The following is a 27827-nucleotide window of genomic DNA, read 5'->3' on the forward strand; positions in this document are numbered from 1 at the left end:
GAGACTCACCGCTGTCCTGCAGGCTGCAGGGCCCCGGCTCTGCGTGTCCCCTGGGCGCTGCTCTGCTCCGTGACCTTGGCTGACACCCAGCCTTGACCAGCTATGTCCCAGGGGCTGAGCACAGGCCTCAGACAGCTGTGGCCCCTCGAGGAGCAGGAATGCCTGCTCCAAACCCCAAGACCTACCCTTGGGCCCAGGAGCCGGAGGTGGCCCGATGGCCTTAGACTGTCCCAACTACCTAAAGGCACCGCCAATGAAAGCAGTCTAATCGCACTCACACGGCCCCTGCCACTCAGGCGTCTGGGAGGCCTGGCCAGGCGCGTGCGGCCCCACGCCAGCCTTCGTGGGCTTCCCGGCCGGGCCTGGGGGTGGTGCCGGACGGCAGCGGGGGCTCGCGGAAGTGCACGCTCCCCACGGGGTGAGGACAAAGTCCCGAGGTGACTCCTCCAGACAGAGGACCTTTGGTCCCTGTTTCTTAATAGTCTTGTCACTGCGATTTCAAGGTAGGTCGTGAGCCCCACCGTGGGGCTCGGGGGGTGCCATGCTCTTCCTTCAGTCAGACGGCCTGGCCCTGGGTCTGGTTCAGCTGGTGGAAGTGTCTGAGGCCAAGGCTGAGCATGGACTGGTGCCCGGGGTGCCGACACCCACCCCCAGTGGTCCCCGATGCCAGGAGCTCAAGCTGCAGACCCCGGAGGCAAATAGGGGCAGCTGTAGCCACCCCGGGACGGGCTGCGTTTAGGGCTGTGCAATCCGGCACATCTGTGCGAGGCCTCAGGTGAGCTCAGGCCCCACCTGCTCCAGCTTCCCCGGTGGATAATGGCCAGCTCCCAGGTGGGTGGGGTGCGCCTCGGAGGTATGCCAGGGCCGAGGTTAGTAACCAGAACGGCAGGAAACACCGGCAGGGGAGGGAGCAGGAGACGCAGATGCCATGGTGACGGAGGAGAAGCTGGCGTGGCTTTTCCCTGCCAGTTTGAGTAGAAATGACACCCAAACCTTCTGCTCAGGTGCAGGTTTACCTGGGCTCCACAATCGTGGGACTCGGATGCCGGCCTCTGCCAGAGGGGCCTCCTCCTCTTTCCCTGGCCTCTTGGAGATGGGGGACTGAGGCTGGACCCCATCTCCCTGCCAAGGGGTAGGGACGGCAGCTGGGTCGTTCCCACTGCCCCACCCACTGCCTGACCGGGTCGGATCAGACTTACTCCCAAGCAGGACACGTGCTTCGGCCTGGGGCCGGGCGTGGACCGGCTATTGATGACTTACAAGCCAGGAGGGGTAAGTGGCCACTGGTGACATCTCTTGATGACTCCTAAGCTCACCCCCCCTTTAAGGTCTGTGTTTTTCGTCCTGAGCTTTCTTAAATGAGGCTGCCTGGAGCCCGCCCTGAGGACCCCCCAGGACCCTCCATGAGCCCCCTGGTTGGGGGGCGGTGCCCACTCACCCATCAGGCCGCTGCGGAAGACGCCGTAGAGGGACAGGCCGGTGGTGGCCGCGTTCCACACGGTGCCGATGACGGCGTACAGCAGGATGGTGCCCAGGTTGCCGAAGAAGAGCCGGTTGGGCATGAAGTAGCCGGCGTCCAGCACGATGGGCGGCAGCAGGTAGAAGAAGAAGACCGTGGGTGTGAGCGAGAAGGAGGCAATGTGGTCGGCCGCCAAGACGATGCCACCCAGCACCAGGCCCAGCACGATGAGCAGTGCACTCTCGGGGACGACGCTGGTGACCTTGTGGGACAGGTGGAAGCCTGCGGGGGAGGGGAGGGGAGGGGTCAGGGGGGCCGGGACCCCATGGGGGAGGGGAGGGCAGTGGGGGGTCCGGGACCCCCATGGAGGGGGGGAGGGGAGGGCCAGGGGGCCGGCCTGGCACCACAGGACAGACATGAACTCGGGAAACAAGGCCTAACATCCGGGTCTGTGGCCACAGAGGAGGCCCTGCCAGTCCCCCTGGCCCCAAAGACACCCTCCTCAGATGTCCCCCTGCCTCCTGCTCAGAGAATGGCCCCCCTCCACAGGGAGCCCCCTGTGATAGGCCAGAGGGGCTGCATGGTGGCTTGGGGACGGAGGCCCAGGTTGGTGGGCAGCGTGCAGGGCCTGCAGGCCCCCAGGCCCCACTGACCCCCTCCGGCATCATCCCTCGTGCTGCACCTGGTGACCGGCACCCTCACCCTGCTTGAAGCCCAGCTGTGTTTTGATCTTCCGTGGAGGGACCCCATGCTGGCCGTCCCCTCTGCCTGGCTCTCCTGGGGTCAGAGCGCCCAGGACGAGAGCCTTGTAAGGCCAGGGCCTCAGGGCTCCCCAGCAGCAATCAGCCCCACTGCCACAGTCACGCTCTCGGGGGACAGCGGGGCCGCAGAGGTCTCCCCAGCCACGGCCCCCTCACCTGTCAACCCTGCCAGGACCTCGGGGGAGGCGTGCACTCCAACAGTTGGGGCCATTTCTCCTTTGTTCTATTTTAAGACTCAGGGAAAAAAGTGATAAGAATCCTGTGTTAAGTCTGATTTCAAAATAGTTGGAATGTTGACAGAGGAGATGAACTCGTCAGCTTAAGCAGAGTCTGAGACAGTTCTCTCTTCACTCACGCAAGTTCTGTTTATTGAGAGGTCTTCTTGTGTATTCTAAGGAGAGTTGTCTCCTGAGGTGCAAGGACCCCAGAGCAGCAGGAGGCGGCGCGTCCAGTGGGGGAGGCTGACCCATGCCGGCCCGTCCCAGCTGTCTCAGGGAAGACTTCTTGGGCTGGGTCCCACGGGTTCTGATCCAGGAGCCCTGCACCCTGTCCCTGGCCTGTGTCCTCGCTGGTAACCAGGGGACATCTGGGGGTTAGGTGCTGGCTCTCAAGGGGGCTCCCCGAGGAAGGAGGGCCCGGGTCACTGCTCCTCGTCCCCCGGGACGGTCCTCTCCGAGTCTGGTTGAGACGCAGCGTGACAGGCGCGGGCCCTGCTCTGTGGCCCAGGGAGGGTCAGGTTTCAGCCAGTGGAGGTAGAACGGGCACTGCTTCCAGGACCCGAGGACCCGCTGGTGCCCCAGCACCAGCTGAACATTTTCATTTGGGAGCGAGCTTCTTCCTCTGAAAGTTTTCACACGTGGCAGGTGGGGGGTGAGGGCAGCTGCTCCCCCAAGTAGAGGCGCCCAGGAGCCAGCAGAGCGGTCCCGCCTTCGTGGGGAGACTCAAAGGCCGGGAGGCTGATGCCTCAACGTTTCCACGTGACGCAGTTACCAGGCCTCGGTGGCCGCCGCGGGTACCGCAAGGGAGGCCGTGTCTGAGCACGAGCCCCAGCTCCCTGCAAGTCCTCCAGCCCTGCCCTGCCCGTGAGCACGGGGCATCGGGGTTTGGCAGGCTCACGTCCCCCTGGAGGGGCTCTCTGAGCCCAGCGTCAGAGGGGCCCTGACGTGGGGAAGATGGGCCGGCGCCCCAGAGCCCCATTCTGGCAGCACCTGCTCCCCCCGGCCGCCCGGCGAGGACGCGGAGAGACGCATCTTCCCTTGACGGCACACTCCCGCACCCTGGGCTGAGTGATGGTCGGTGGGGGCCGCCCTAGGCTTTGGGAGGAGACCTGGGAGGCCGTGCCCCGTGCCCCCTCCGCCCCGTGGCTCCTGGCCCCGACGGCCAAGTGCACAGGGCAGCGCAAGAACCCTTGCAGGTCCCAGGCGCCCCCCGGACACCAGGATCAGCAGGGCCCAGGCCCAGGAGTCCGCACTGGGCTCTGATGGCCGCTCGGGAGCTGTGCTGTCATAGAAAGGCCTGGCGCTCTCGCCCCTCCTCTGCACCTCCCAGGCGTTCCCTGAAGTCCACAGACGGCGGGCTCGTCCTCTCGTCTCCTGCCCGATGGGCTTGGCGGCCGGGAGCCGAGTTTAGAAAAGCCGCCCGGAGCCGCAGGCGCGTCCCGAGTCCCCTACCTGCTGGGCAGTTGTGAGGTCGTGCCTTTCTCTGGGGCGCGGGCGGCGTCCACTCCTGCCCCCCAAACTCCCAGCGAGCCCGGAGCAAACTGCACGGAGGGCCGCCCCCCGGACCCCACCCCATTCACCGGAGCTGCCGTTCCCCACGAAATGTGTGTCTCCTGCTGTTCTCCTGTCCTGGCCAGGCTCCAGCAGAGGTCACGTCTGGGACAGCCCCTCAACTGCTCCTTCACCCCCTCGGTGCCCGCTGGTCTGGGGGCCCCCTGAAGCTGAGGCCAGCACCGCGGGTCGTTGGGCCCAGGGCCAGGCGTGGAGCACGAGTGACCGCTGACCCCTAGCGAACCCCCTGCCAAGGCGGCAGAGGGGGGCGGCCCAGGGCTGGCTTCAGGTCCTGGGGCTCGTGTTCAGTCTTTAGCCGAATGTCTCCCCAGATTAGACATTCTGAGTGGACCTCGGATCTCCATCACCTCTGACAACTGCGGGGCCAGCGGGGCGGGAAGGTGCCGAGGAGCCAGGTGGCCCTTAACAACAGCAACAAAACTCGGCCCCTTGGGAACTCGGAGTCCTAATCCTCCGCCACATTCCTGTACAGCAGCCGGTTACCAGAAAATCTTATTAATTTGGAAAACGGGTGGATGAGACACGGGCTGACTTCACACCAGATGCTCTCGCTTGGAAGGAAGCCCTGAAAACCCAGAGAAAAAGTGATTTGAACTTTTTACCCATTGAGAAAGAAATATATACACACACAGTGTGGACGGACGGGCGTGCCGTTCCAACTTCTGTGTCTGGCGGTGTTGGACACACACCTCTGTGCACGGCGGGGCCTACTGAGCGCTCACCTGTGTCCTGCGCAGATGCCCGTCTCACCTGCCCACGGGGGGGGGCTGGGGGCGGTGGTCACCTGTCCCTCATCCCAGGCAGGTGGGAGACGGCATCTCCTGGGAGATTTAACCTGACTTTCTTATCCTGAGTGAGGTTTGAGCGTCTCTTCCCATTTGGGAGACGTTTCTTCCTTTCCTGTGAACCATGTATTCGTGGCCTTTGCTGCCGCGTCACTGGGTTATCAGCCTCTTCTTAGCGACGGCAGCTCCACGCACCGGCGCAGGCGTACTTTCACTTTCAAAGGTGTGGTCACTTAGCCCCTCGGTCGGGGTCTGCGACGGGCACGCCTCCTGTTTGGGCAAATCTGCTCCATGGCTGCCGAGTGCTGTGTCATGCTTTGGAAAGCCATCCTTTCTCCTGTGTTTTCTACTGAATGTTTGATGTTCACTTTAACTTCACTTGAATTTCACAAAGAAAATATTTAAAAATAGTCCTGAAACTGAAGGACCTGCCCAACTCCGGAGAGAAAGGCTCCCGAAACCCCGCGAGTGAGCGTGGCCCCTCCAGCCCCTGCGGGGGTCAGGACCCCACCGTTCCCTCCGCCGCAAGGTCCTCGCCCAGACGGTCTCAGCACCCGTCTCCCTTGGGGGCCAGGGGTCAGCACCACCTTCTCACGTCTGCGGGTGTCTGCCCGGCTGGGCCCCTAGCCTCCTGCAGACCCGGGGGACGGGCCGGACCAGCCCGGTTTTTACTTTACTTCTCCCGTGTGGTCGCCTGTTCGCTTGCTTTTCCTGTCTGGTTGTCAGAAGATGTTTTGTCTTTGAGAGCATCCTTGTAGCAAGGGCATATCTTAGCGCCGATTCTCCTTCTTCCTCTGATACTGGGGACGTTGGCTCAGCCTGCATTTCAAGGAGGCATCCCCGTCCCCCGGCAGTGGCCAGGCCGGCTCCCCGAGGGCATTGCGCTAACTACGCGTGTGCCGCACGCTCATTGCTCACGGTCGGTTCCGGGCAGACCGCGGAGTCCCACGGAGTCCAGCAAATGCGCCGGGAGGAGGGAATCACCGGGCTGGCTCCCGCCCGCCTGCCACCCACAATCTCTCAGACCTTTTGTCCGGCCGGTGGTTTGCCTCCAAGACTTCCGTCTGGCTCCTGCTGTTCCGAGTTTATTTCTCAGATCTCACTGTGTTAGTTCTTCTCCAGTTTTCTTAGCTAGGAAAATCCTCTTGATATTTTCAGCACCATTTTATTGTCTCAATTTGAGCTCCTGTCTTATTGAATTTGTATTCTGGCCCTTGTCTGTGACGTAAAGCTCCACGGGGACTTTCCTTCTGTTTCTTGGGTGATGTTTTATTCCAGGGGGTTCCTCCCTCCCTCACTCCCTTCCCTCCTGCTTCAGCGTCAGTCCCTGCCGCCCCGTGTCACACAGCTCTGTCCGCAGCCTCTGCCTCTCAGGTGTGGGGGGAACGGCCTGACACGCACTTGCTGCCTGTGTGGGTCCACGTGCCTTCCCCTGAGCGAGCGATCGGGGCAGACGGCGCTGTCCCTCCCCCGTGGTCCGAGACCTCTGGCATCAGGTTGGCCCCTGGTTCCTGGTTAGTCTTTCTGGTCTGGGGGGAGGGGTAGCAACAGTCTGCAGGGGGTCCCCATTCTCCGTCTTCGCCCAGAGCTCCGGGGTCTCTGCTTGATGGGAATTCTTCACGAGCTGTCCCGCCAGCCAGGCCCGGTCAGGCCCGCGGGCGGCTCTCCCGTGACCACCATCAGACGGCAGTCCGCATTGTAATGAGCTAATTAAACTGAAGACTTGATTGATTTTAAATGGCAATTTGTTAGTGGCTCAGCCATTAAGCCCATAATGGGCGTTTTAGGAGTCGGTGGGCCAAGCTGCAGGTGCCCTGGGCATCCGCGTCTGCCTGAGGACGCTGTCTACCAGCCGGGAGGGAGGCCGCTCCCGGTGGGGCAGGTCCCTGCAGGCCGGACCCTTCCTTCGGCCGCGGACTGTGCATGGTTAGGACGGTCACTCATGTCGCAGCTTCTGCGAGACGGCGGGGATGACGGGGTGGAGACAGCGGCCAGAGCACGTGCTGGGCCCCTCCTTCCAGCATCCGCGGCCCCGCACGGCCGGGTCTTCTGGGGAAGCTGCGAGGACAGTGGAGGGGCTCATCGCTGCCACCCCTCGGCACCCCGGTCCTTGCTGGGGGCACCAAGACCCCAACAGCGGCGTGCGGGTCCTCATCCCCCTCCCAACCTTTGCCTCCTTTTCCTCCAAAGACAGAAGGGCCCGCAAAGCAACTCGGAGCCGCCATCTTGGTATCTTGGGTCCTGCAGCTCCGGGGCCTCCACGTCCGGCCAACCCAGAGCCTGGGCCACGGACATCGAGGGCCTGTGTCCCGGGGCCGCGCCCCTGGGAAGCGAGTTGGGGGGGCAGCCCTCCCCATCGGGCCCGCATTTGCTGGGAAGCCAACCCTTAGGCTGGGAGGGTGGAGGCCGCCTGAGACCTCGAGGGACTCCCGCGCCCTATGTGTAAAGGGCCCACGCGGGGCCCAAGTGCACGTCCGCCACGGGGCCAGAGCCAGGCCGAGACCCACAGGCAGCAGCTTCGCGGGCGACTGGGACCCCACAAGTGTTACAGGTGCTGATGCAGGGAGAGCACGTGACACACACCCGGGACCCGGCAGAGCGCTAACGACCGCAGGAGACAGGACACAGTCTCTGTGGAGCACAAATCCAGGGGCGCCGCGTCGGCACGGCCCCGAGGAGCCGCATGAGGCCGGGCCGGAGCTGCCCGCCCGCCGGGCCTCCCAACAGGGACTTCCGAGCCCACGGGTCTCTGATCGCCAAGGCCTGGGGAGTCACAGCTAATTAAGCACGGCTGCAGGACGGTAACAGCAGGGACACGTGTGTTTACTTCTAATTACAAACCCTCGGACTGACGTTAAAGGTCGGGAGGCACCCGCGACCAGCCAGCCATTCTGGAGGGGGCCTGCGCAGGGCGGGCACCGAGAAGGTCACTGCCAACGGTCCTCACGCCCCCTCAGAACGCAGCCGGGAACCCGGGGCCCAGGGTCAGGCCCTCTGTGGCCACCGCCCCCAGGGACCTCTCAGCAGGATTCAGCTGAGTCCACGCAATGCAGCGGCACAGTAAATCCCTTGGTTTTACTTTAACACATACGAGCCTTGGTAAATCCAGCTCTGCTTCAAAGTAACCAGATGAACGGTGAAACCCTTCCAGCAGAAAGATGGGAAGTCACTGGAATGCACAGGGGACCCCCCCCCCCGCTCGGGAGGACGAGCGGTCCGGGTGGGACCTGAAATGTCACACACTCAGGGGTAAAGACACACAGACACACCCACGCAGTGACACAGACACACACAGGGACACACACAGGGACACACAGACACACACAGTGACACACGCAACACACACAGACACACACACAGTGACACACAGACACACACAGGGACACGGACACACACGCAGGTCCCAGCGCTGACTCTCCAGCACTCTCTAGAGTCGCGCCGTGGGGTCCCCGCAGCCCCTCCCAGGACAGGCACTTGCCCGAGGACCCTCGTCCTGTGCTCAGAGGCGTCCCCCCAGATGCCACCCCCTGAGGGCAGGCAGCAACCACCCAGCAGGTGTGACTGGTGATGTCACGTATAATTATATACATTAATGATAATAATTAACAAGTGTTGTCAAGTGAAGCCATGAGTGAGTGGCCTGGCCCCAGCGCCAGCTGGGTCTGCAGCCGCCAGCCCCCCTCCACACGCAGCGCTCTTCTCCCCAAGAGGCTTCTCCATCCTTCCTCTGTGTCAGCCTGCTCCTAAGTGCTCCACATACAAAGAAGCACACATTTTAAGCTTTGCCTTCTTATGATTTCATGATTGGCTCTGACTTAAAGACTTGGGAGAAGAATTCATGACAATCACACCTCATGGATGGGCACCAGTGGAGTAGTTCCCATTGTCCCAGCAATGGACCCACTGTCAATAGCTGTCCAGCCAACTGTCCTCTGGGTAATGACCATGAGCTCTGGAAAAAATACCCACAACAAACACAACACTGAAGAGAGAGTAAATGAAGGCAGACACCAGATGGGCTCTCCACATTGAGGAAGGGACCAGCGCCAGCCAATTTCCTTGTTTTTTTATGGATTTTTTTCAGAGGGCAGGTCCCAGCTGGGGCCATGCAGAGCAGCTAAAACTCAAATAGAAACCTACAGTCTGACTGGATTGAAAAATCAGAGGCTAGAGATCAGGGCAACCACAGGAGCTGAAAAGAGAGGGGGGAAATCCCAGAAAGGAAAGAGCCTGAGAGGCCAAACCCCAAATTCTGTGCATGAACTCTTGAAATCTCTGGCTGATCCTTGAATTACACACAAGAGAGACAGGTCCTGAGCTGCCAGAAGCTAGAAATTCAGAGGTTTCAGCTGCTATCACCACAGGGAGACACATTTGGAGTGTTTCGGTCCAGTCCTGGCAAAACCACAATGCAGCAACAACACCCACCACAAAAATCAATGCTCTCCAGAGGAACATAACAGAATACAGAGTCTCTACAATGTATCATTCATAGTGTCCTGGAAACAAATCAAAATTACTAGACATATGAAGAAACGGGAAAATGGGATCCATAAATCAGTGGAGACCTCAAGATGACCCAGATGTTGGAATTAGCAGACAAGGACTTGAAAACCGCTATTATAACCATGCTCAAGAATGTAAAGGAAAATATGCTTGTAATGAATTAACAATAGTAAATCTCAGCAGTGGAATACAACAGGATTTGGTAATTTTTTTCTAAAAGAGCCAGATAGTAAATTGTTTAGGCTTGTGGGCTACACATTCTGTTTTTCGGTTACTCAGCTCTGCCACTATAGCACAAAACGGTCATAACATACATAAACAGAGGAACACCACTGTGTTCCAATAAAACTTTATTTACAAAAACTGGTAGCCAGCCCATGGGCGTAGTCTGCTGGCCCTTGAAATAGAAGATATCTAAAAGAACCAAGTTGGAATTCTAGAATTGAAGAATTCAATAACCGAAATAAAAAAGTCAATGGATAGGCTTAACAGCAGATAGAGATGACAGTAGAAATGATCCAATCTGAAGAACAAAGAAAAAAGAAAGATAAAAAGTAAACAGAGCCTCAGTGGCCTGTGGGACAATATCAGAAGAAATTGGAGTCCTAGAAGGAGAGGAGAGGGCAATGGAGTAGAAAACAATCTGAAGAAGTAATGGCCAAAAATGCCCCCAATTTGATGAAAGATATCAATTTATAGACTTGAGAACTACTTCAGATTAGACGATTTCTATTGCTCTGCTTCAAGTGAAGCTGAGGGTCCAGGGCAGGTAAGTTTGGGTGCGGGAAGGGCCTAAAAGCTGCAGGTCAGAGGTGAAGTGGGCGCCTGGACTTCGGGGTGAGCTGGGTGGGGTCTGGGGCCAGGCCCTCAGAAGAGGAGGGCGGAGGGGCTGCTCCACGGCCTGGGCCCAAGCAGAGCACCACGGCAGGGCCAAGGCACAAATGGTTCACGCTGACGGTGTCAGTTTAATGACACACAGGGCATGATTGCTGAAGGTAGCTGGTAATCAGGTCACTGAGACCTTACTTCACAAAAGAATTCATTGAACTTGAGCTGTGACAGGCACAGCAGCAAAAACAGCAAAGGCAGGTAGAGGTAAGGTTTCCAAATCAGAATCACACAGATCCCAGCGCCGGCAGCACACAAACTCCCTTTCTCTGCGTGAGGTGTAAAAAGGGCCACAGAATGGCATGTGCTCGGTGACTCTGCTTTTACAGAATGAGGAAGCTGGAGGCTGGTGGCCCTGGAGGCTAAACAAACCAGAAGAGGCATTCTTCAAAGTTCTAAGATTTAAGAACATAAAGTTAGTTACATCACAGGGAGCCATCATTGAGGGGAGAAAAGTCTTGACCTCAGTGGAGCTGCTGGTTGGCTGGAGGTTTGGAGACTGACTGCAGTGATCAGATTCACTGTGACGTCCACCGGAGCCAAGATGCAGGCTGTTCCACTCTGGCGTGGCTTCGGGGAATCTGGAAACAGATTTCCTGTAGAGGAGCAATGTTACATCTCGCTGACCTTTATACCTTCGTGTGAAAAATTTCAGCAAGGCCATTTTCTCTGAGGATGTCTTCTGTGCAGATAAAGTGCGTGGGCAATGTCCCAAGGTGTCATAAACCACGTCTGCCATTCACGTGGCTGCCGGGTCACCGCAGCCCCTGCTATCAGGGCGCTCCCAGCACTGGCCCCGAAGCCAGGACTTTGTCACAGGCCACTGCCCAGACCCAGAGCAGCAGGAAGCGATGGGACTACTGATTTCTGATATGGACACCGTGCTGCAGAGGGCAAAGGGCTCCCGAGGCGGGGAGACCATCAGAGGACCCTGCACGGGCACCGGGTCTTGAGAAAAGCTGGACCGAGCTATGTAAACTGTCCCTGGGGGCGAACGGCACAGCCAACACCCTCACTGGGACTGCTTTGCACCCCCAGGTTCCCATCGTTCGGCCCAAACGCATGCAGGGGGCTCAGGACCAAGGGCAGGAGCTGCCCCCCACCCTGTGCTGGGGCCACCCAGAGGAACAGCACCTGTCAGAGGGGTCAAGAGACAGGGTTTCTGCACATTCGAGGGCCTTCTTTTCTGAGGGACCTGTACTGCCGGTCACTAGCAAGTTATTATTTTATTCCTTTTAGACTTGGTTTCCTTATCGTAAGATGACAGTCTAGACCTTTCTGGGCTGTCGTAAAGATGAAAATCAGATTCCTGCAAGGAAGGTGGATTCAGTGTTTCCTTCCCAAGCCCGGTGAAAACAAAAGGGCAATGGTGTCATTTATTTTCTTTATTTTTAGATTTTTGGCCAGGCCAGCAGGAAGGGGGGGTCTGAAGACACTGGCATCCTGGCCTCCCCACCCCTGCAGCCCCCGCGCTCCCTGCTGGGCACCGTGAGGTTGGCCCCCACGTGCGCGGACCCAGCCTGATCAGCCACCCTGGGGGTGGGGCGTGGGAGGTCTTGGGCTTGCAAACCAGTGGCCGAATCGTGTAAAGCACAAGCAGAGCAAGTGAGGAAACGCTGCAGGGAGAGGCAGGTCCACACCGGGAAAAGGAGCTGCATCCTAGACAAAAGAGTGCACTCAGCGATTTACAAACTCTTGTTAATATGAGAAAATACGGGAGCAGAAACTAAAAACTCAATGGAAGGACCTCCCTGGTGGTCCAGTGGTAAAGAATCTGCCTTCCAAGGCAGGGGACGCGAGTTCGATCCCTGGTCGGGGAACTGAGATCCCACATGCCGCGGGGCAACTAAGCCCGTGTGCCACAACTACCGAGCCTGCGCGCCTCAACTAGAGCCCACGTGCTGCAAACTACAGAGCCCACGCACTCTGGAGCCCGCGCATCACAACTAGAGAGAAGCCTGCAGGCTGCAACAGAGAGCCTGCATGGCGCAACGAAGATCCCGTGTGCCGCAACTAAGACCTGACGCAGCCAAAATAAATAAATAAATAAATAAATATTTAAAAAAACAACAAAACTCAATGGAGGTGTTGGAAGATGAAGTTAAAGGCTCTCTCAGGGGACAGAGGAAAAAGACAGAGACACCAACACAGGAGAGAAAATTCGCGCGTGGAAAGGACAACACAGGCTCTCTGAGAAGGAGCTAGAAGAGGGACAGAGGGGGACACGGAAGCAGCAGCCACAGACGTCTCTGGGTGAAAGGCCTGTGCTTCCCAGGACCAAGCTCGACAGATGAAATGAGACCTGCCTCAAAGCACATCATTACTGGGGAGAGGAGGCGGGGAGGAGGGAGGGGAGAGGGGAGGGGGTCCCCAGCATGAATCCAGTAGGTCATCAGTCTGCTCAGGACGGTCGAGTCACCCTCCACTGCACAGCCAGTCCCCAGAGGAAGGGGGGGAAAGTCACATTTGGTGGAGAACGAGTCCACCAAAGAGGGGCTCCCCAAGACAGAAGGCATGGGATGCCAGGCGGGGTGCCCCATGGAGGGCAGAGTGACGGGAGGGCCGGTGCTGTGTTTGGCAGAGGGAAGCCCAGGGACCTGGTGTCTCGGGATGAAGCAGCAGACACGGGGGCTGGAGTGCTGTGCAGCACAGCAGCCCGCAGGGGTTTGGGGCAGGGAGTTATTTAAGTACATAGAAAATGGCACCACCGACCACAGACAATCATTAACTTTAGGTAAAACGAACGGTTGTGCAGGAAATGGAACAGTGATCCGTGCTATTCCAGGCTACGTTTCGTGTCGTCATAACAGTATATGGCACTGAAATCTTGATGGGAACATCAGAACTCAGGGAGCAAGCACGTGGGTGGGGGCAGGTTCCCCACATCTGGGAAGCTCACATCACAACTCCTTCCCGCCTCGCCCACCTCATGTCTGGTCCCGGCCAAGATAGCTTGAAATGCCCAACACATGGCAGCAAAGCCAGGAGCCACAGGGCGAGCACACTGGCCTTACTGGGGGCGGGGCCGCAGGGCAGACGCTGTGTTCCCAGGTGACATGATCACCTGAGTAGAAAACCCCAAAGAATCAACAAAAAACTCCTGGAACTAGTAAGTGATGATAGCAAGGCTGAAGGATATAGATTGTCAATTGCTTCCTATAAACTAGCAGTGAATGTATGGAATTTGAAATTCAATACACAATACTGTTTACATCAGCACCAAAAAAACCCACGCTTAGGTATAAATCTAACAAAATATGTGCTGGGCCTGTATGAGGAGAACTTCTAAACTTGGATGAAGGAAACTGAAGAAGATTTAAATAAATGGAGAGAGAGTCTACATTCATGGAGAGGAAGACTCAATATGGTCAAGATGTCAGTTCCCAACATAATCCACAGATACAATGCAACCCCAATAAAAAATCCCAGCAAGTTATTTTAAGTGAATATCAAGAAATTGATTCTGAAATTTACATGGAGAGGAGGTAAAAGACCCAGAACAGCCAAGGCAAGATTGAAGAAGGACCGAGTTGGAGGACGGACACCACCCAACTCCAGGACTTACTGTGAAGCTACAGTAACCGAGATAGTGCGGTGTCGGGAACAGAATAGACATATAGATCAACGGACAGAACAGAGCCCAGAAACAGACCCTATAAATGTGGTCACTGATCTTTGACAAAGGAGCAAAGACAATGCAACGGAGCAGAGACAGTCTCTTCGACAAATGGTGCTGGAACAACTGACGTCCTCACAGAAGATGAATCGAGACCTCACACCCTTCACAAAAATCAACTCAAAATGGATCAGGGACCTAAAATGAAACTGCAAGACTATGAAACTCCCAGAGGATAAGACGGGAGAAACCTAGATGACCTCAGGTTTGGAGATGAGTTTTTAGACACACCACCAAAAGTATGATCTATGAAAGAAAGAATTGATAAGTTGGGGTTCCTTCAAATTAATGAAGTGTCTGTGAAAGCTAAGAGAATGAAAAAAGTCATAGACAGGCATAAAATATTTGCAAAACACACATCTGATAAAGGATTTGTATCCAAAATATACAAACGACTCTTAAAACTCAATCAGAAAACAAACAACCCAACTGAAAAATGGGCCCCAAATCTAAACAGACACCTTACCAAAGAAGAAGTGCGGATGGAAATTAGGACACGAAGAGACACTCACACCATGTGCTGTTGGAGACACAAACGGAAACAGCACCACTGCTCATCCTCCAGAATCATTAAAGTCCAGGCACTGACCACACGAATTGCTGGTGAGGACGTGGAGCTCCAGGAACCCCCATGGGAATGCAGAAGGGCGTCGCCGCTCTGGAGGACAGTGTAATAGTTTCTTATAAACTCAGCACACTCTTACCATGTGATCCAGCAATCATGCGCCTTGGTATTTACACAAATGAGTTAAAACCTTATGTCCACACAAAACCCTGCACACAGATGATTATAGCAACTGTATTAATCATTGTCAAAACTTGGAAGCAGCTAAGGTGTCCTTCAGCAGGTAAATGGATAAACTGTGGTCCATCCAGACAGTGGAATATTCTGCACTAAAAAGAAGTGAGCCATCAAGCCATGAAAAGACATGGAGGAACCTTAGATGCATGTGACTAAGTGAAGGAAGCCGATCTGAAAGGCTGCATCCTGTAGGATTCCAACTCTAGGATATTCTGGAAAAGGCAAGACCATGGAGACAGTAAAAGCATCAGTGGTTGGGACTTCCCTGGCAGTCAGGTGGTTAAGACTCCGCACTTCCAATGCAAGGGGCACGGGTTTGATCCCTGGCTGGGGAACTAAGATTCCACAAAAAATAAATAAATAAAAAAAGTAGATACATGTCATTAGACATTTGTCCACACTCATAGATTGTATGACACTGATGGAAATTTAATGTAAACCTTGGACTTCAGTTAATAATAACGTATTGATATTGGTTCATCTATTGTAACCAATGATCGGTGCCAGTGCAAGATGTTGACAATAGGGAAACTGTGTGTGTGTTGGGGGGGGAGGGGAATAGGGATGGGGAGTACAGGAAACTCTCTGGACTCTTTGCTCAATGATCCTGTAAATTTACAACTAAAAATATTCAGTCTACTAACTTTTAAAAGCCAGCATCTCTGCAGCCACGGTGGGTGCTCCTCTGGAGGGTGGGCCTCACGCTGGGATGTGGCCTCAGGAGGCCGGGCCAGGGACGGAGGTGACACACTGAGTACAAGAGGGTGGGATGGGCGGGCTGGGAAACATGCCTGCTTGTCACCCAGAGGGAGAACCCGGTGCCGTCAGCCTGCAACTTCCCGCCAGTGTCAACCATCCGTCCTGATTCTACTGCGCCAACACGACGGGAAGGTTCCCCCAGAAGTTTTACAAACAAAAGCCCCACTTTTTACTGCAAAGGGTGTTGTTGCCACCCACAGGGAGGGGTCCCACGGACCAGCAGAGTGAGGTCCGGGACCCGGGACGCCGGCCCGGGAGGGGGCCTGCCCGTTGGGGGTGTGCGGCGGGGCGCCAAGGAGGGAGGCGTGGGCGCCAAGGAGGGAGGCGTGGGCGAGCGTGAATGTGCGCGAGCGTGAGTGTGCGCGAGCAGGGGCGGCACCATCTTCAGACACCGGCTCTGGCGGCCCCGGCGACGACGGCAAAGCCCGCTAGCGACGTGGTGGACCCGCGGTCCAGCGCCGGCCAGGCCCGGGTGCGCGGCAGTCTCAGACCTTCGAGTCTGCGGCACAAGGCGCTTCGCCGAGATCCGGGAGCTCCGTTCACACGGGACTCGGCGCGAGAGGACCTCCTGGGGGAGAAAGTCCCGCCCGGGGCGCAGCGGCCTCGCTGCCCGGACCAGCGTCCGCTCCTCAGCCCTGCGGGCCTCTCCCTGCTCCGAAGGAGGGGCCCCGACGACCACCGACGCAGGGTCCTCGGAGCCCGGGAGCTCCACGGGAGGTGAGAGCCGAGGCTGTGACCCCTGCGACCCGCCCTGCGCACACCCCGTAGGCCCCCGACGGGCGGGCCCAGGCCAGGCTGCCGGGAAGAGGTGCAGATGGGTGCGCGGCTGCGAAGCGGAGGACCTTGCTCCCGGACAGCGGACGGCTTGTCTCGTTTAATTTTAACTTCCCACGGTCAGGCCGGGGGGCCTGCGTGGATTAGGCTGAGAACAGCTAAGCGCGGCCCCGGGGCTCCTGCAGGCGGGGGGGGGGGGGGGCCGGGGGCGGGGATGCCGTGGTCCCACGCGCTCCGGGCGGCCTGTCCTCGGAGGTGGCCACCGCGGGCACGGGGTTGGGGCCAGGCCTCCTCTGAGGACAGGCCGTCCGGGCAGCCGGCCTCCTTCCCGCTCCTCTCCTGGCCGCCTCGGGCCCCCCTCCCCCGAGACTCCGTGGCCACGGGCCACAAGCACGGCTCAGGACGGCAAGGACTTGCAGCCTGTGGCTTGGGAGGGCGCTCACGCCATCTGCCTTCCGGACGTGTTCAGCTCATTAACACTAAAAGGAATCTCCAGATCGTGAGAAACCCAGGATTGTAAATGGAAAGCCCGCCGGAGCTACTGCTGGCATGCCAGTTCCCTGGGTGCCCTTGAGGGCCAGGTGGGGGTCTGCGGGGGCTGCAGGGACAAATTCCCCTGGTCTCTGCCCCCCGCACCAGCTGGAAGAGGCCGGGGGGCCGGGCGTGTTGGGAGGAGGGTCCCAGAGCACTGGGCCCGGGGGGCAGTCGGGTTGGACTGGCTCCCCTGGCCTGGCGAGAGGAGCCTGTCCTTGCCCCCGGGCGGCCGGCCACGTGTGCTCACCCTGCATCCTCAGTGCCTCCCTGGGGTGCCCCGGCGGAAGGCAGAGGCGGTGCTGGGCCAGGATGTGCTCCCCTCAGGCCCCCAAGGCAGGCCGTGGGCAGGGCTTGGGGCTGAGGGCGCCCTTGCCATCGGAACGTTCCTGGTTCTAGCAAGTTAATGAGTAAAGGGTTTTGACAACAGACGCCGCATTCTCCATCCAGGGCCTTCTCAGAAGCTTAAAGCTGCCCTCCTTTTGTAGTCTGTCCCCAGGAAGGTAGGCTGTATGGGGTTGGGGGGGAATGAGGGGGAGAGGGCTGGACCCTCACAGCCTGCACGTGGGTGTGTGCCCACAGGCCCCACCTCACACACTCACCCCTGAGCCCTGCTCTGTTCACTAATTATATTGCTAAATGGCGGTCACGTGATCCCCCCTCCCAAATCCTAGCAACACTGTACTGGAGACCCCGGCACCGAAAGGGTCACCTAACAGCCGGGGTTTGAGGTGCACCTGCGTGGGGCCAACACCAGGTCACAGAGAGGTCACTCCTCACACTCCTGGCCGGCTCCGTGCAACAGCCTCTCCAGCTGGGAACTCACTGGGTAAAAGCCAGCACTTGCTGAGTCCACAAAATCATTCCCACCCCAGGACAGGTGGGAACTGGGAGGCTGCAGGTAACAGGTGTGTGGGGGGCAGGACTGCCCAGTCCCCTCCTTACCCGGCATTAAAGGACACTGGCCCCTGCCCTTGCTGGTGCCACGAGGTGCTGGCTCCCACCGTCCACCTCAGACTTAGTGTCTGCAGTTATTGTGTGACTGTCTTGGCATTTTCGTTTTCATTCAACTATCGTTCGTTGACCTCTTATTAAGGCCGGGTGCTGTGCAGGGTAACTACGGTGCTCACAGAATGTCCCCCGGCACCTTCTAAGCACCTGTTTAAGTCTGCACCTGAGGGAGATGCCGAACCTGGCCGTGTCCCTGCTGAGGGGGCTGAGGTGTCAGAGGGCACAGCAGCTTGCCCACAGCAAGGCCATCACAAGTCCTCTTAGATGCAGTGGCAGGCCAGGCAGGTGCCAGGGTGTGGGGGGCCCTGGGGAGTCCTCAGATTCTGTGAGGTTGCAGGCAGCCTCCAGGAGCCCAGCCGGGTGCCGCCCGCTCAGGACAGCGACCGTCTGCTTCCGCCGGCTGCCCGCCCTGGAGACCCACAAGCTTGGGCCTGGCCCCTGCCTCACCCCAGAAGCTCTGATTCGAGATGTTGGGGCCGACGACCCCCAGGGGACTGAACCGGACTAAGAACCGGGGGTCTCGCCAGGCTTCCCAGAAGCTGATGAGAGTCTGAGGCCGGCGACACGCCCACCCCAGGCTACAAGGCAGCCGGTCTCCATCCGGATTGTCAACTGAAGGAGGAGAATGAAGGTTTTGCTGCCTCAGGGTGTGGAAGGGTTAGGGTTAGGGTTAGGGTTAGGGTTAGGGGTTAGGGTTAGGGGTTAGGGGTTAGGGTTAGGGTTAGGGGTTAGGGGTTAGGGGTTAGAGTTAGGGGTTAGGATTAGGGTTAGGGGTTAGGGTTAGGGTTAGGGTTAGGGTACGGGTTAGGGTTAGGGTTAGAGGATTAGAGGGTTAGGGTTAGGGTTAGGGGTTAGGGTTAGGGGTTAGGGGTTAGGGTTAGGGTTAGGGTTAGGGTTAGGGGTTAGGGTTAGGGTTAGGGTTAGGGTTAGGGTATGGGTTAGGGTTAGGGTTAGGGTTAGAGGATTAGAGGGTTAGGGTTAGGGTTAGGGGTTAGGGTTAGGGTACGGGTTAGGGTTAGGGTACGGGTTAGGGTTAGGGTTAGGGTACGGGTTAGCAGTCACACGTGGAGGTGTTCTGGCACGTTCTGCTCGGTTACTGAGTTACTGCTGGTGCTGCCTGGGGGTGACACTGCCTTCCGGAGAGCCTGGCCTCCGAACCGGCCTGTGCGAAGTAGCAGGAGGGAGGCTGCACCCCTCCCACCCCCGCCCCCAGGCAGTGCTGAGGAGGCCTGCTCTGGGGCCCTGCCCTGGGGGTGCCTGGCGGCGTCTCCAGCAGAAAGGCCTCTGTGACCCCAGGATACAGCTCTCAGGGGGCCAAGGCTCTTCCCAGCCGCGCCCCTGGGAGCCCGGCTTCTCCTGCTGGAGTGGGGCCCGGGAGCCTCCTCATGGCCCCGTGCGCCCCCGCTGACTGTGTGGGGTGAGGACGATGTGAACACTCGCCAGAGCCCCAGGCCTGTCTCACCCACTCCTCACAGACCCTGGTAGGGAGAGTGTGACCCAGAGGCACATGAGGGGACCTCAGGTCCTCAGGTCCCCAGCATCCACGGCCACTTGGGGACTAGATCTTAGTGCCACGGGTGAAACCCTCAACCCACGGGCACCAGCACACACACGCAGGCGCGAGGGCCTCCCGGGCGGCCCTGCCTCGATGGGTCCACACCGAGCAGCAGGCAGGGGGGCGCTGCACAAGCACCCAGCACGTGAGGGCCACGTTCCAAGGAAAGCAGGCTGGGAGGCTGCAGGCCCGTGTTCGCTGTGCCCCAACGTCTAGGGCCCGCTAAACCTGCGCAGAAACGGAGCCCTGCGAGCTGGCGGTTTCCACCCTTTGTGTGATTCCAAGAGCTGTGAGAAGCAGCCATTTCCAGCTTTCACATTCGGCCTTTCCCAGCTGAGAACTCAAAACCAGTTGGACTTTGGCAAGAGAGCTCCGCAGGTGGTGAACTCATCGCAGGTTTCCTGATGTACCCAGGAGGAAACGGGGCCTGACCCTCCCCCTCCAGCCTGCGGCCTCCTCCGCGAGCACCGGGTGGGCCCTGGAGGACCCTGGTCTGCCCCCGGCCCCGGAGGCTGGAGGTCCAGGCTCACAGGACGCCCTCCCGAGCCGACACCTGGCCACCCCGCCAGGGCCACATCTGTGCCGGAAGCAGAGGGTTCAACCGGGGGCCCGGGATGACTCAGTTCAACACCCCCCCAAATCCACACCCTCCAGCCTGTCCCACACCTCCACCGTCCAGCCCTGACCACCCCCCACCGTGGCTCCGGTGGCCCTGACACCTTCCCCACCCCGCCAGCGCTGGGGCCCCGTGGCTGGCATCTCCGCCTGGACCACCTCCCCCAGCCCCTCTTGCTCTGCCGGCCCCTCCCTTTGCGGCCCATCTCGACTGCCCCCCAGAGGGGAAGCCTGCACCCTGGCCACCACCTGACCCCTCAGCCTGGACTCTGAACCCCTGTGTCCAGCACACCCTGGGGCCTCTCCATTCATTCTAGAACCGATGCGTGAACACTCAGGTCACAGATGTGGGCCTGAGATGCAGCCAGCTCCAAGGAAAGACCCCATGACCTCAAGGTGCCACCCGGGGCCTTGCAGTAGGACCTCAGCCCCGGCCCTACAGGCGGGTCAGGTCTGGCAGAGCCGGGGTCCCGGCAGAGGCGAGGCGGCACCAGGCCCCTCCCTGTCCTGGGACACTGTAGGCACTCTGCCTGGCTGGGCCCTCAGTGCTCAGACACCTCGTTCGGAGTCTCCGGAAGGCACACCTGGATCTCCCTTCCGATCCTCGAGCAGGTACGCACCGTTTTTCCGGCTTGTCTGTTCTGAACACGCTTATGGGAAGAATCTTACAAAATCAGAGGGATTTTGCAAACATTACAAACCACCACGGGGCAGCTCAGCTCAGGGGGTGATGGGTCTGACCCACCCTCATCTCTCCCTTGGGGTCCTGTCCCTCCCGGAGGGGTCCAGGGTGCTCAGCCCAGAAGCCTCCGAGGCCCCACTTCGCTGGGACGCGTGTGGCTGGTGGACCCGCTGGCCCCTCACCTGCCACCCCTCTCCTGGGTGGCCTCCTCAGCTGCCCCGCAAACATGCCCCCATATGGCCACCTCAGGGCCTCTGCAGGGCCGTCTGGACCCTGGAAATGTCCCCCTAACCCTCAGGGCTCACTCCTCCCCACCTGCGCTATTCCCTTCTTTCCCTGTTCTGCCAGGACTTGACGCCATGCATCCCGCGGCTGGGCTCGCCTGCTCCCGGGGGCGTGACTCACCCCGAGGAGGTCTGGGTCTGTTTCATTGGAAGCCGTGTCCTCGTGGCCTGCAGCGGTGCCATGCACGTGGCAGCATTAATGTTTGTAAGATGAATGTTAAACTAGCGCTCAGAGCTGTGGCTGCTAAAAATCAAGCATTTTGGCTGCACTAATAAAATAAATCAAACGTTCGAGCCCAGATGTCATACTGTGCCGGGGATACTGCGCGGCTGGGGCCCGAGTCCAGGCTCCGCCCAGTGGGCCCGTGAGCCGGCGTGCAGGCGTCTGTCTGCGGCCTGCGAGTGGGGACCCGCGGACCTGTTCTGCCCTGTCTTGCTCCAGAAGGCAGGACTGGGTGTGAACTGACCGAATCAGCTCGTCAGGGAGCTGCTTCAGGCCAGGCCTCGCACGGGCGAGCTCTCCCCACCTCAGACCTACAGCCCACGGTGCTCCAAGCTGATGCGGCCTTGCCCTCGGCGTGGGGCGGTCACCGGGTGTGCTTGTGTGGCAATTCCGGTCGAGAATCTGGCTAAGGAGCTTAGCATCTCGAGGGTTTGGACGAAGCTCACACCGTCGTGGAGTGTTCATCCCTTCACCCACTCACGCGCCTGTCCAGCTACCCGTCTAGCGGCCCGTCCGGCCGAGCACACACGTCTGCACGCACACCTGCAGGAGCGCCGCTGGGGCAGGCCAGCCTCCAGGCACTGGGGACGCGCAGGAACGGACAGACGCAGCCCCCGCCTCTGCAGAGCTGACCTGGTTGAACCCAGACCCCAGTGTTGAGGGGGCGACCTCAAGACCCCAGTGGGCTGGAGGGTTCTGAGCTCAGAAGAGGAGGGGGCAGAGATGCTGGTGGGTGGGGCTCCTGGCCTGGCCGCAGGGGTGATGGGGGGTAGCGGCTGCACTTCAGCTAGAACCCAGGGAAGCCGGCAGGGCCACAGCCTCGCACCCACGGGGCCTTGCCGCTCCCGTGCCCGGCGCTCCTTGGGCCTCTCCCACCCCGCCAGTCCCCTGCCCATCCCCCCCCACTAATAGTGTGCCTCCCTCATCCCCACCCGGCCCACAGGCCCCTGGAGCTCAACTCCCCCAGTCTGATGGGCTCTGTAGGCAGGGCTGGGTGGGGAGGGCCTCTGCAGGCACCTGGGTTCCGCCAGCACCCCTCTTCCTCCTGCCCTGGGCAGACAGAGGACACAGACTTCACAGTATGAAGAAGGGATGGAGAAGGGGCAGGAGACACTGAGCAAGGTCAGGAAGGAGGGCGGGGGCTGGTTGGGAGCAAAGGTGCAGGGGTGGGGTGGGCAGAAAGCCACCCCAGTGAAGCAGACATCACACCAGGAAAGCACCCAGGTGCCTCCAAGGTTTCCTGGTGCAGGGGACGGGGCCCCAGCTGTGCCCACCTCAGCCCAGGGAGGTCACCACCCACTCTGGGCTCCAGCGCAGAGAGGGCTGGAGGAGTCCCTTCTCAGAGGGAAGGCAGGAGGAGTGGAGGGAGCCCAGGACCACCAGCCCTGACCTGGTCCACTGCACACTGAGCCCCCTGCCCCACTCTGCCACACGCTCCTGGTAAAACTTGCTGTCAAAAGGGACTCGGACGCTGGGAAGAAATAAACGTGAGGCTGATCAGGCGCCGGATTGGGAGAGCCCAGCGGCAGGTGTCAGGGACCTTTGGGACTTGCGGTCTTGGGAACACTGCCGTGATTCTCTTGGACCCTCTTGCGGGAGTTGGCTGGATGGGAAAATCCCTGGAGAGTTCCTTCTGCCAAGCAGGCAGGACTGGGGCTATCAGCACTTCCCAACCTTTGCCCCTCTTCCTCAGGATACTCCAGAGAGATACCTTAGCTCCAAATGCAGTGGATTGTTTTACAGCCCGTGGCTAATTCTCCCACGGGCAGTTCCTGACAAATGAGACTTTACACTTTCAGCACAGAATGTCCCTCCCATAGAGACTCTTGGGAGAGGCCTTGGTTCCAAGACCTTGGATGATGGGTCTCGACTCCATCTGTCCTGCCAGGCTTGGGGTCCACTAGGGCCCACTGGTTCGTCTACTCCTGGGAGGACGGGGTCCACCGAGGACTCTCGCTGCTCACCCTGCCTTTTTAGGTCACCCTTGCTCTCCAGATCCTCTCATGCATTCTTTTGGGCGGTGTAAGGGAAATTGGGTGGGAACAGGGAGAAGAGCACGGTGGAGGGCGCCGGGGAGCCCACAGGAAAGAGGGACAGGGGTTGGGTGCAGCGATGGGGGTTCTGGTCTTAGGACCAGAGCACACAAAGCGAAAACCACAAGCTTCTGGTGTCAACCCAAGGAGGTAAATATTGCCCACCACTCCCCGACAGCCTGGGAGCACAACCCAGGGCAGACACCCAGCACCCGAACTTCAGAGAAATCCACCGACGCGGCAGGCGCTCTGGACAGAAGCCATGGGTGTCCCAGCACCCGGGGGCTGTGCCCCTCCCCTGGCAAGGGCTGGGGCTGGACCAGAAGAGAAGCCACAGTGGAAGCGCTTTGCAAGTGACAGGAATCGGGGTCTAGGGGCCTGGAGAGCAGAGTCTGACCTGATAAGGCAGCTGCCGACAACGTCCGGTAGAACAGAGCGTGACCCCAAGGCTGAGCTCCAGCTGGAGCACAGGTGGGAAAAGGGACCTGCGTCTCCAGGAACCAAGGTGCTGCAGTCTCGGAGGGGCAGAGCGGGTAAAGTGTGCAGATAGGGTCGCACGCGTGACCCTAGAGGCCCTGGCTACTCCTCAGGGTGCCCGGGGGACCGTGTCCGGCTTCTGCTGGTTAGGAAGGACACCCCCCGCCCCCGCCGGGGTCTCTTCCTCCAAGACTGGGTGAAGAGGGAGGGGGTGACCAAGCACGGAGCAGGACCACTTGCAAAACCCCAGGGGCCACGGGGGAGGGGCCGAGGGTCTCAGAGGGCCACGGCAGCTGGGCACGCCTGGGCCAGCGCCACCCACCGCAGCTGCTGCCTTCCCTGAATCCGGGGGGACCCGTGGGCTCTGGGTTCTTCCCGAAGTGTTCCTGCCGGGGTGTGGGGGCAGCCCCCTCCCTCCTTGGGGGTGGGATCCGGGCGGGGGCCGCCCTCTTAGAGAGAGAGGAGACGGAGAGGGAGAGGAGAAACAGCAGAGACGGCGAGTTCCGCCTGCCCCTCTGGCTCCCCAGCTCAGAAGCCAAGTCACCACTTCCAGCAGCTCCGGCCAGAAGTCAGCGGTGCCCTCAACCCACCGGCTCGGCGCCAAAGCACGAAAAACGGGGCCTCCCTTGCGGCCTCCAGGAGCACCTACCCTGGTCACCCGCCACCTCCAGGCTCTGTCTGCAGAAGCCACCTGGGTCTCCACCCTCAGGTGGGCCCCCCCAGTGCTGCCACAGCTTCGCGATCCTGCACGGCCCAAGTGCGCCCACCGAGCCCACTAGGCGTTGGCCCCAGAGGAGGCCAGGGGAGATAGGACAGGATGAGGGAGAGGGAGTCCAACAGGGGCCAAGGCCCAGACTGATCCTGGTGGGAGCGGCTGCAGACTCGAGGCCCCCCAGGGAGCACACGTCCCACCCGCGGCCCCGGCTTTCCCCACACACCCAGGGGCAGACACCGCCCCACTGCAGGAGAGCCCTCAACCTCGACCCTGCAGGCTCAGCCGGGAGCTGCACACCAGCTCCCTGCCTGGCTTCATCCCCTTCTGCGTTTCTTGACAATGCAACAGCAGGGAGGGACCCGGGCAGGCCCAAATGCACCCGCGAAGAGGGGCCTGGGGTCTCGGGGGTCTGAGCGCTCGGCAGCCACACCTGCTCCTCATCTCCGTCTGAGCTGCGGGGAGACGTCTGTGCAGAGACACCTGGTGTGCTAGAGGCGGGGGACCCGGGCACCAGACGGATACTTGGAGGTGCTGGGCTGCGGCGGGGAGGCCTAGGGTGGGGTCCCGGGGTATATGGTGAAGGGGCAGCCGAGGGGCAACAGGGACAAGACAGGGCAGAAGGGGATGGGGGGACGCCGGAGGGAAGGGCAAAGAGGCGGGGTCACGTGAAGCCCATGCTGAGCCACCCGGAGGGCCTTGGGGACCTGGGCAGGGTCAGTGCAGTGGGTTCCAGAGGACAGGGGCGTGGCTGGGAGGGGGCTGGGCCTGGGGAGGGTCCCAGCTTACGTTCTAAGATGGGAGAACGCAGTCTCTCTGCTGTGCAGCCTGCTCACGGGCGAGACCCTCTGCCGTCACAGCAGGAGCCTCCAAATGCAGGACAGCGTGGGCAGCGTCAGGGCCAGGCCTGGCCCAGGGCAGGAGGGCACTCCCAGGCCAGCCAGGCTGGCCCCGTGGGTCTTCTCTCCGGGGTCCTCTTCATGTTCCCTTACAGCCCCCCACTGAGCCTCTACCCAAGCTGGCCCCCCTTCCCCCTCGGATGGGGCCAGCAGCCCCAGGGGAGGCGGAGCTACTGAGGTGGCGGCAGGAAAACACATTCTGGGCCCGTCCTGCCCACGAGGGGCGGAGCTGGTGGGAGCAGTCCCTCTCCCCCCCAAGAAGGTCCCCTCTGGAGGAGACAAGTGCTCAGGAGACCTCGGGGTAGGCTCTTCCTGGGTGAATAACAGACACTGGACCTCCAGGTGCAGGACCTGGGGCTGGCTTGGCACAGAAAGGACAGGGGGGCTCCAGGTCCCAGGTGGGGACCCCCGGAGTGTCACGGGTCCACCCTGCACATATCCTGACCGCGGTTTCACAGAAGAGAGAAGGGGGCTGAGGAGGAGACCCCCGCTCTGCCCCAGAAACTGGTCAGCTCCCAGGGGAGCCTCAGGACGGGGTGCTGCTCCTAGAGCCCCAGGGTGAGGCTGGACCTGCCCCGTAAGTGACCAGCAGAAAGTGGCCAGTGTCGGCAAGTCCCCTGCGGCAGAGACGTCCAGAGGAGACACAGCACGTGAGACCCCATCTCGGTGCCGACATTTCACTGCTGACGTCACAACCCCCCACAAAAAAGCCAAGGAGTGGAGGGCAGCTTGGGCCCATGGAACTAAACAGACACCGGAGGAAAAAGGGGGAGGCAGAGGGGTCGGAGAGCTTTTAAAGAAACAGAACAAAACGAGAGACTTAAAGGGAGGTCGCTGGCACAGCAGGACACATGGCAGGCAGGGCTGAAGGAGAAACAAGCTGTAACCAGCCGCCAAGGAACACCAGGAACCCCCAAAGCCAGGTCCAAAGTCCTCTGACCGACTCTCCCCAGAGCCTGCCCCTCCTGGTCCTGCTGAGGAGGTCAGCAGCCCCCGGCCCCTCCCCATTCCAAAACCTCTGCTGACCCATCCCTGTCCGGCTGTTCTGTGGTGAGGGGGGAGCCCTCAGACCCCCTCACAGGGTTTCCCCCGCTCCACCTACTAATCACACCTGCCCTCACATCTCCGCCACCTCAGGGAAGACCCTCCCTGGTGTTGATCAACACGTTGAAACTTTGGTCCTCAGAGGCTCTTAAGAAAGCTGACCTTCCTGTCACCTTGCCCGGGAGTTACCTGCAATTCCCACTTTGCTGGCTCAGTGGAGCAAGTCAGGAGAAGAGAAATCTGACAGACTAGGATTTTTAGAAGAGAAACACTGTCAGTGGAAAACTTGCTCCTATAAATAGGACTGTACTGGCTTTCATCTTGGTGACACCATTTTTCTTTCTGCACTGGGGACGGAGTGCTCCAGCGCTTGAAAGCAAGGACATTCCCTCTCTCCTCCACTAACAGCCCCGACAAGCCCGACGGACAGAAAACCTGGCTGCGGGAGCCCCAGCGCGGAGCAGTCCACGACGTCTGCTGGCCTGGATGGGGCAGAGGGAGTCCTGACCGCGGAGACCCGGGGACCCGGGGACCCAGGGACTCAGGAGGCTGCGCCGCCCGGCCGGGACCGGGTAACCCTCGGCCACGAGCACTGCCACTCCGGGCCCGGCCAGGCTCGCAGTCCCCGAGCCTCGCCCTGAGCGACCCAAGGGCCGAATCCCCGGGGCTGGCCGCGGCGCTCCCCGACGGGACCGCCGGGCAACCGACCTTGGACGCGCCCCTTCCACAAAGAAGAGCGCGGACCCGGCGGAGACCGTGAAGAAGGCGGCGCAGGCAGCCGGCTCTGTCGGCCGGGGGCGCAGGAAGGGACCCGTAGACCCCGCGGGTGGGCGGAGGGGAAGTCGCGGCGGGGCCAGGAACCCGCGCCCACGGAGTCCGGGCCGGCTTACCGATCTTGGCCAAGCTGGCCACGAGGATCCAGAGCGCGATGATGTACGGGTCCTGGACGTGGTGCCATTTGAAGGTGACCACCTGGAAGCCCTGGCTCTCCCCGTGCGCGCCGCCAGGCTTCTCCTCGACGCCCTGCGCCCGCGGCAGCTCGCCCAGCGCCAGCAGCCCCAGCAGCAGCCCCCAACCGGGGCCCGGAGCCCCGCGCCCTGACATCGCCGCCACGGCTCAGCGCCCTGCCCAGATGCTCAGGTCGCGAGAGACCTGCTGCGCTCTGCGGGACGTGCCGCGCCGGGGCCGCCGGACCAGCGGGGTCGGCGGGACTCGCGTTGGGCGGCGCGGAGCCGAGTGCGCTCTGGGTGAGGGCTGCTGTCCCGGTCCCCGCCCGCCAGGGTGGCCTTTAATCCGGCGCCCCCCTCCCTCCCCGGGGCGGAGCCTTCCCGCCCGCGCCGCGCGCACGAGAGCTCAGCCGGAGTCGCCTGCTCTCGGCCCGCCCGCCGGCGTGCGGCGCACGCCCGCCGGGCCGCCAGACCTCGCCTCCCACCCCCGCGCCCCGGGAGCCTCATCTTCCACCCACGCCGGCCTGCCCCCTCCCCGCCCCGCGCGCTCTCCGTCCCGCCCTCTCTGGCGCCCGGGGCTGGAGGGCGCAGGCCCGGGCGACCGCCTCCCTTGG

The 27827-nt window shown here is 60.4% G+C and overlaps 1 protein-coding gene across 4 annotated transcripts in view; it reads right to left on the reverse strand.

Annotated features, from left to right (window-relative positions):
- Positions 1-27450, reverse strand: part of SLC9A3 (solute carrier family 9 member A3) — a 38823-nt gene extending 11373 nt beyond the window's left edge. For 3 of the 4 annotated variants that reach the window (XM_061187622.1, XM_061187621.1, XM_061187620.1), the window contains exons 1-2: positions 27157-27450; positions 1439-1741 (exon numbers count right to left, since the gene is read on the reverse strand). In XM_061187622.1, coding sequence (XP_061043605.1) covers positions 1439-1741; positions 27157-27370 — 517 coding nt within the window. In that variant the 5' untranslated portion in view covers positions 27371-27450. The remainder of the gene's footprint in view (positions 1-1438; positions 1742-27156) is intronic. The other variant, XM_061187623.1, reaches the window with a different exon arrangement.
- Positions 27451-27827: the final 377 nt, after the last annotated feature.

Source organism: Eubalaena glacialis, chromosome 4 (assembly GCF_028564815.1).
Source record: "Eubalaena glacialis isolate mEubGla1 chromosome 4, mEubGla1.1.hap2.+ XY, whole genome shotgun sequence".
Classification (NCBI taxonomy): Eukaryota; Metazoa; Chordata; class Mammalia; order Artiodactyla; family Balaenidae; genus Eubalaena; species Eubalaena glacialis.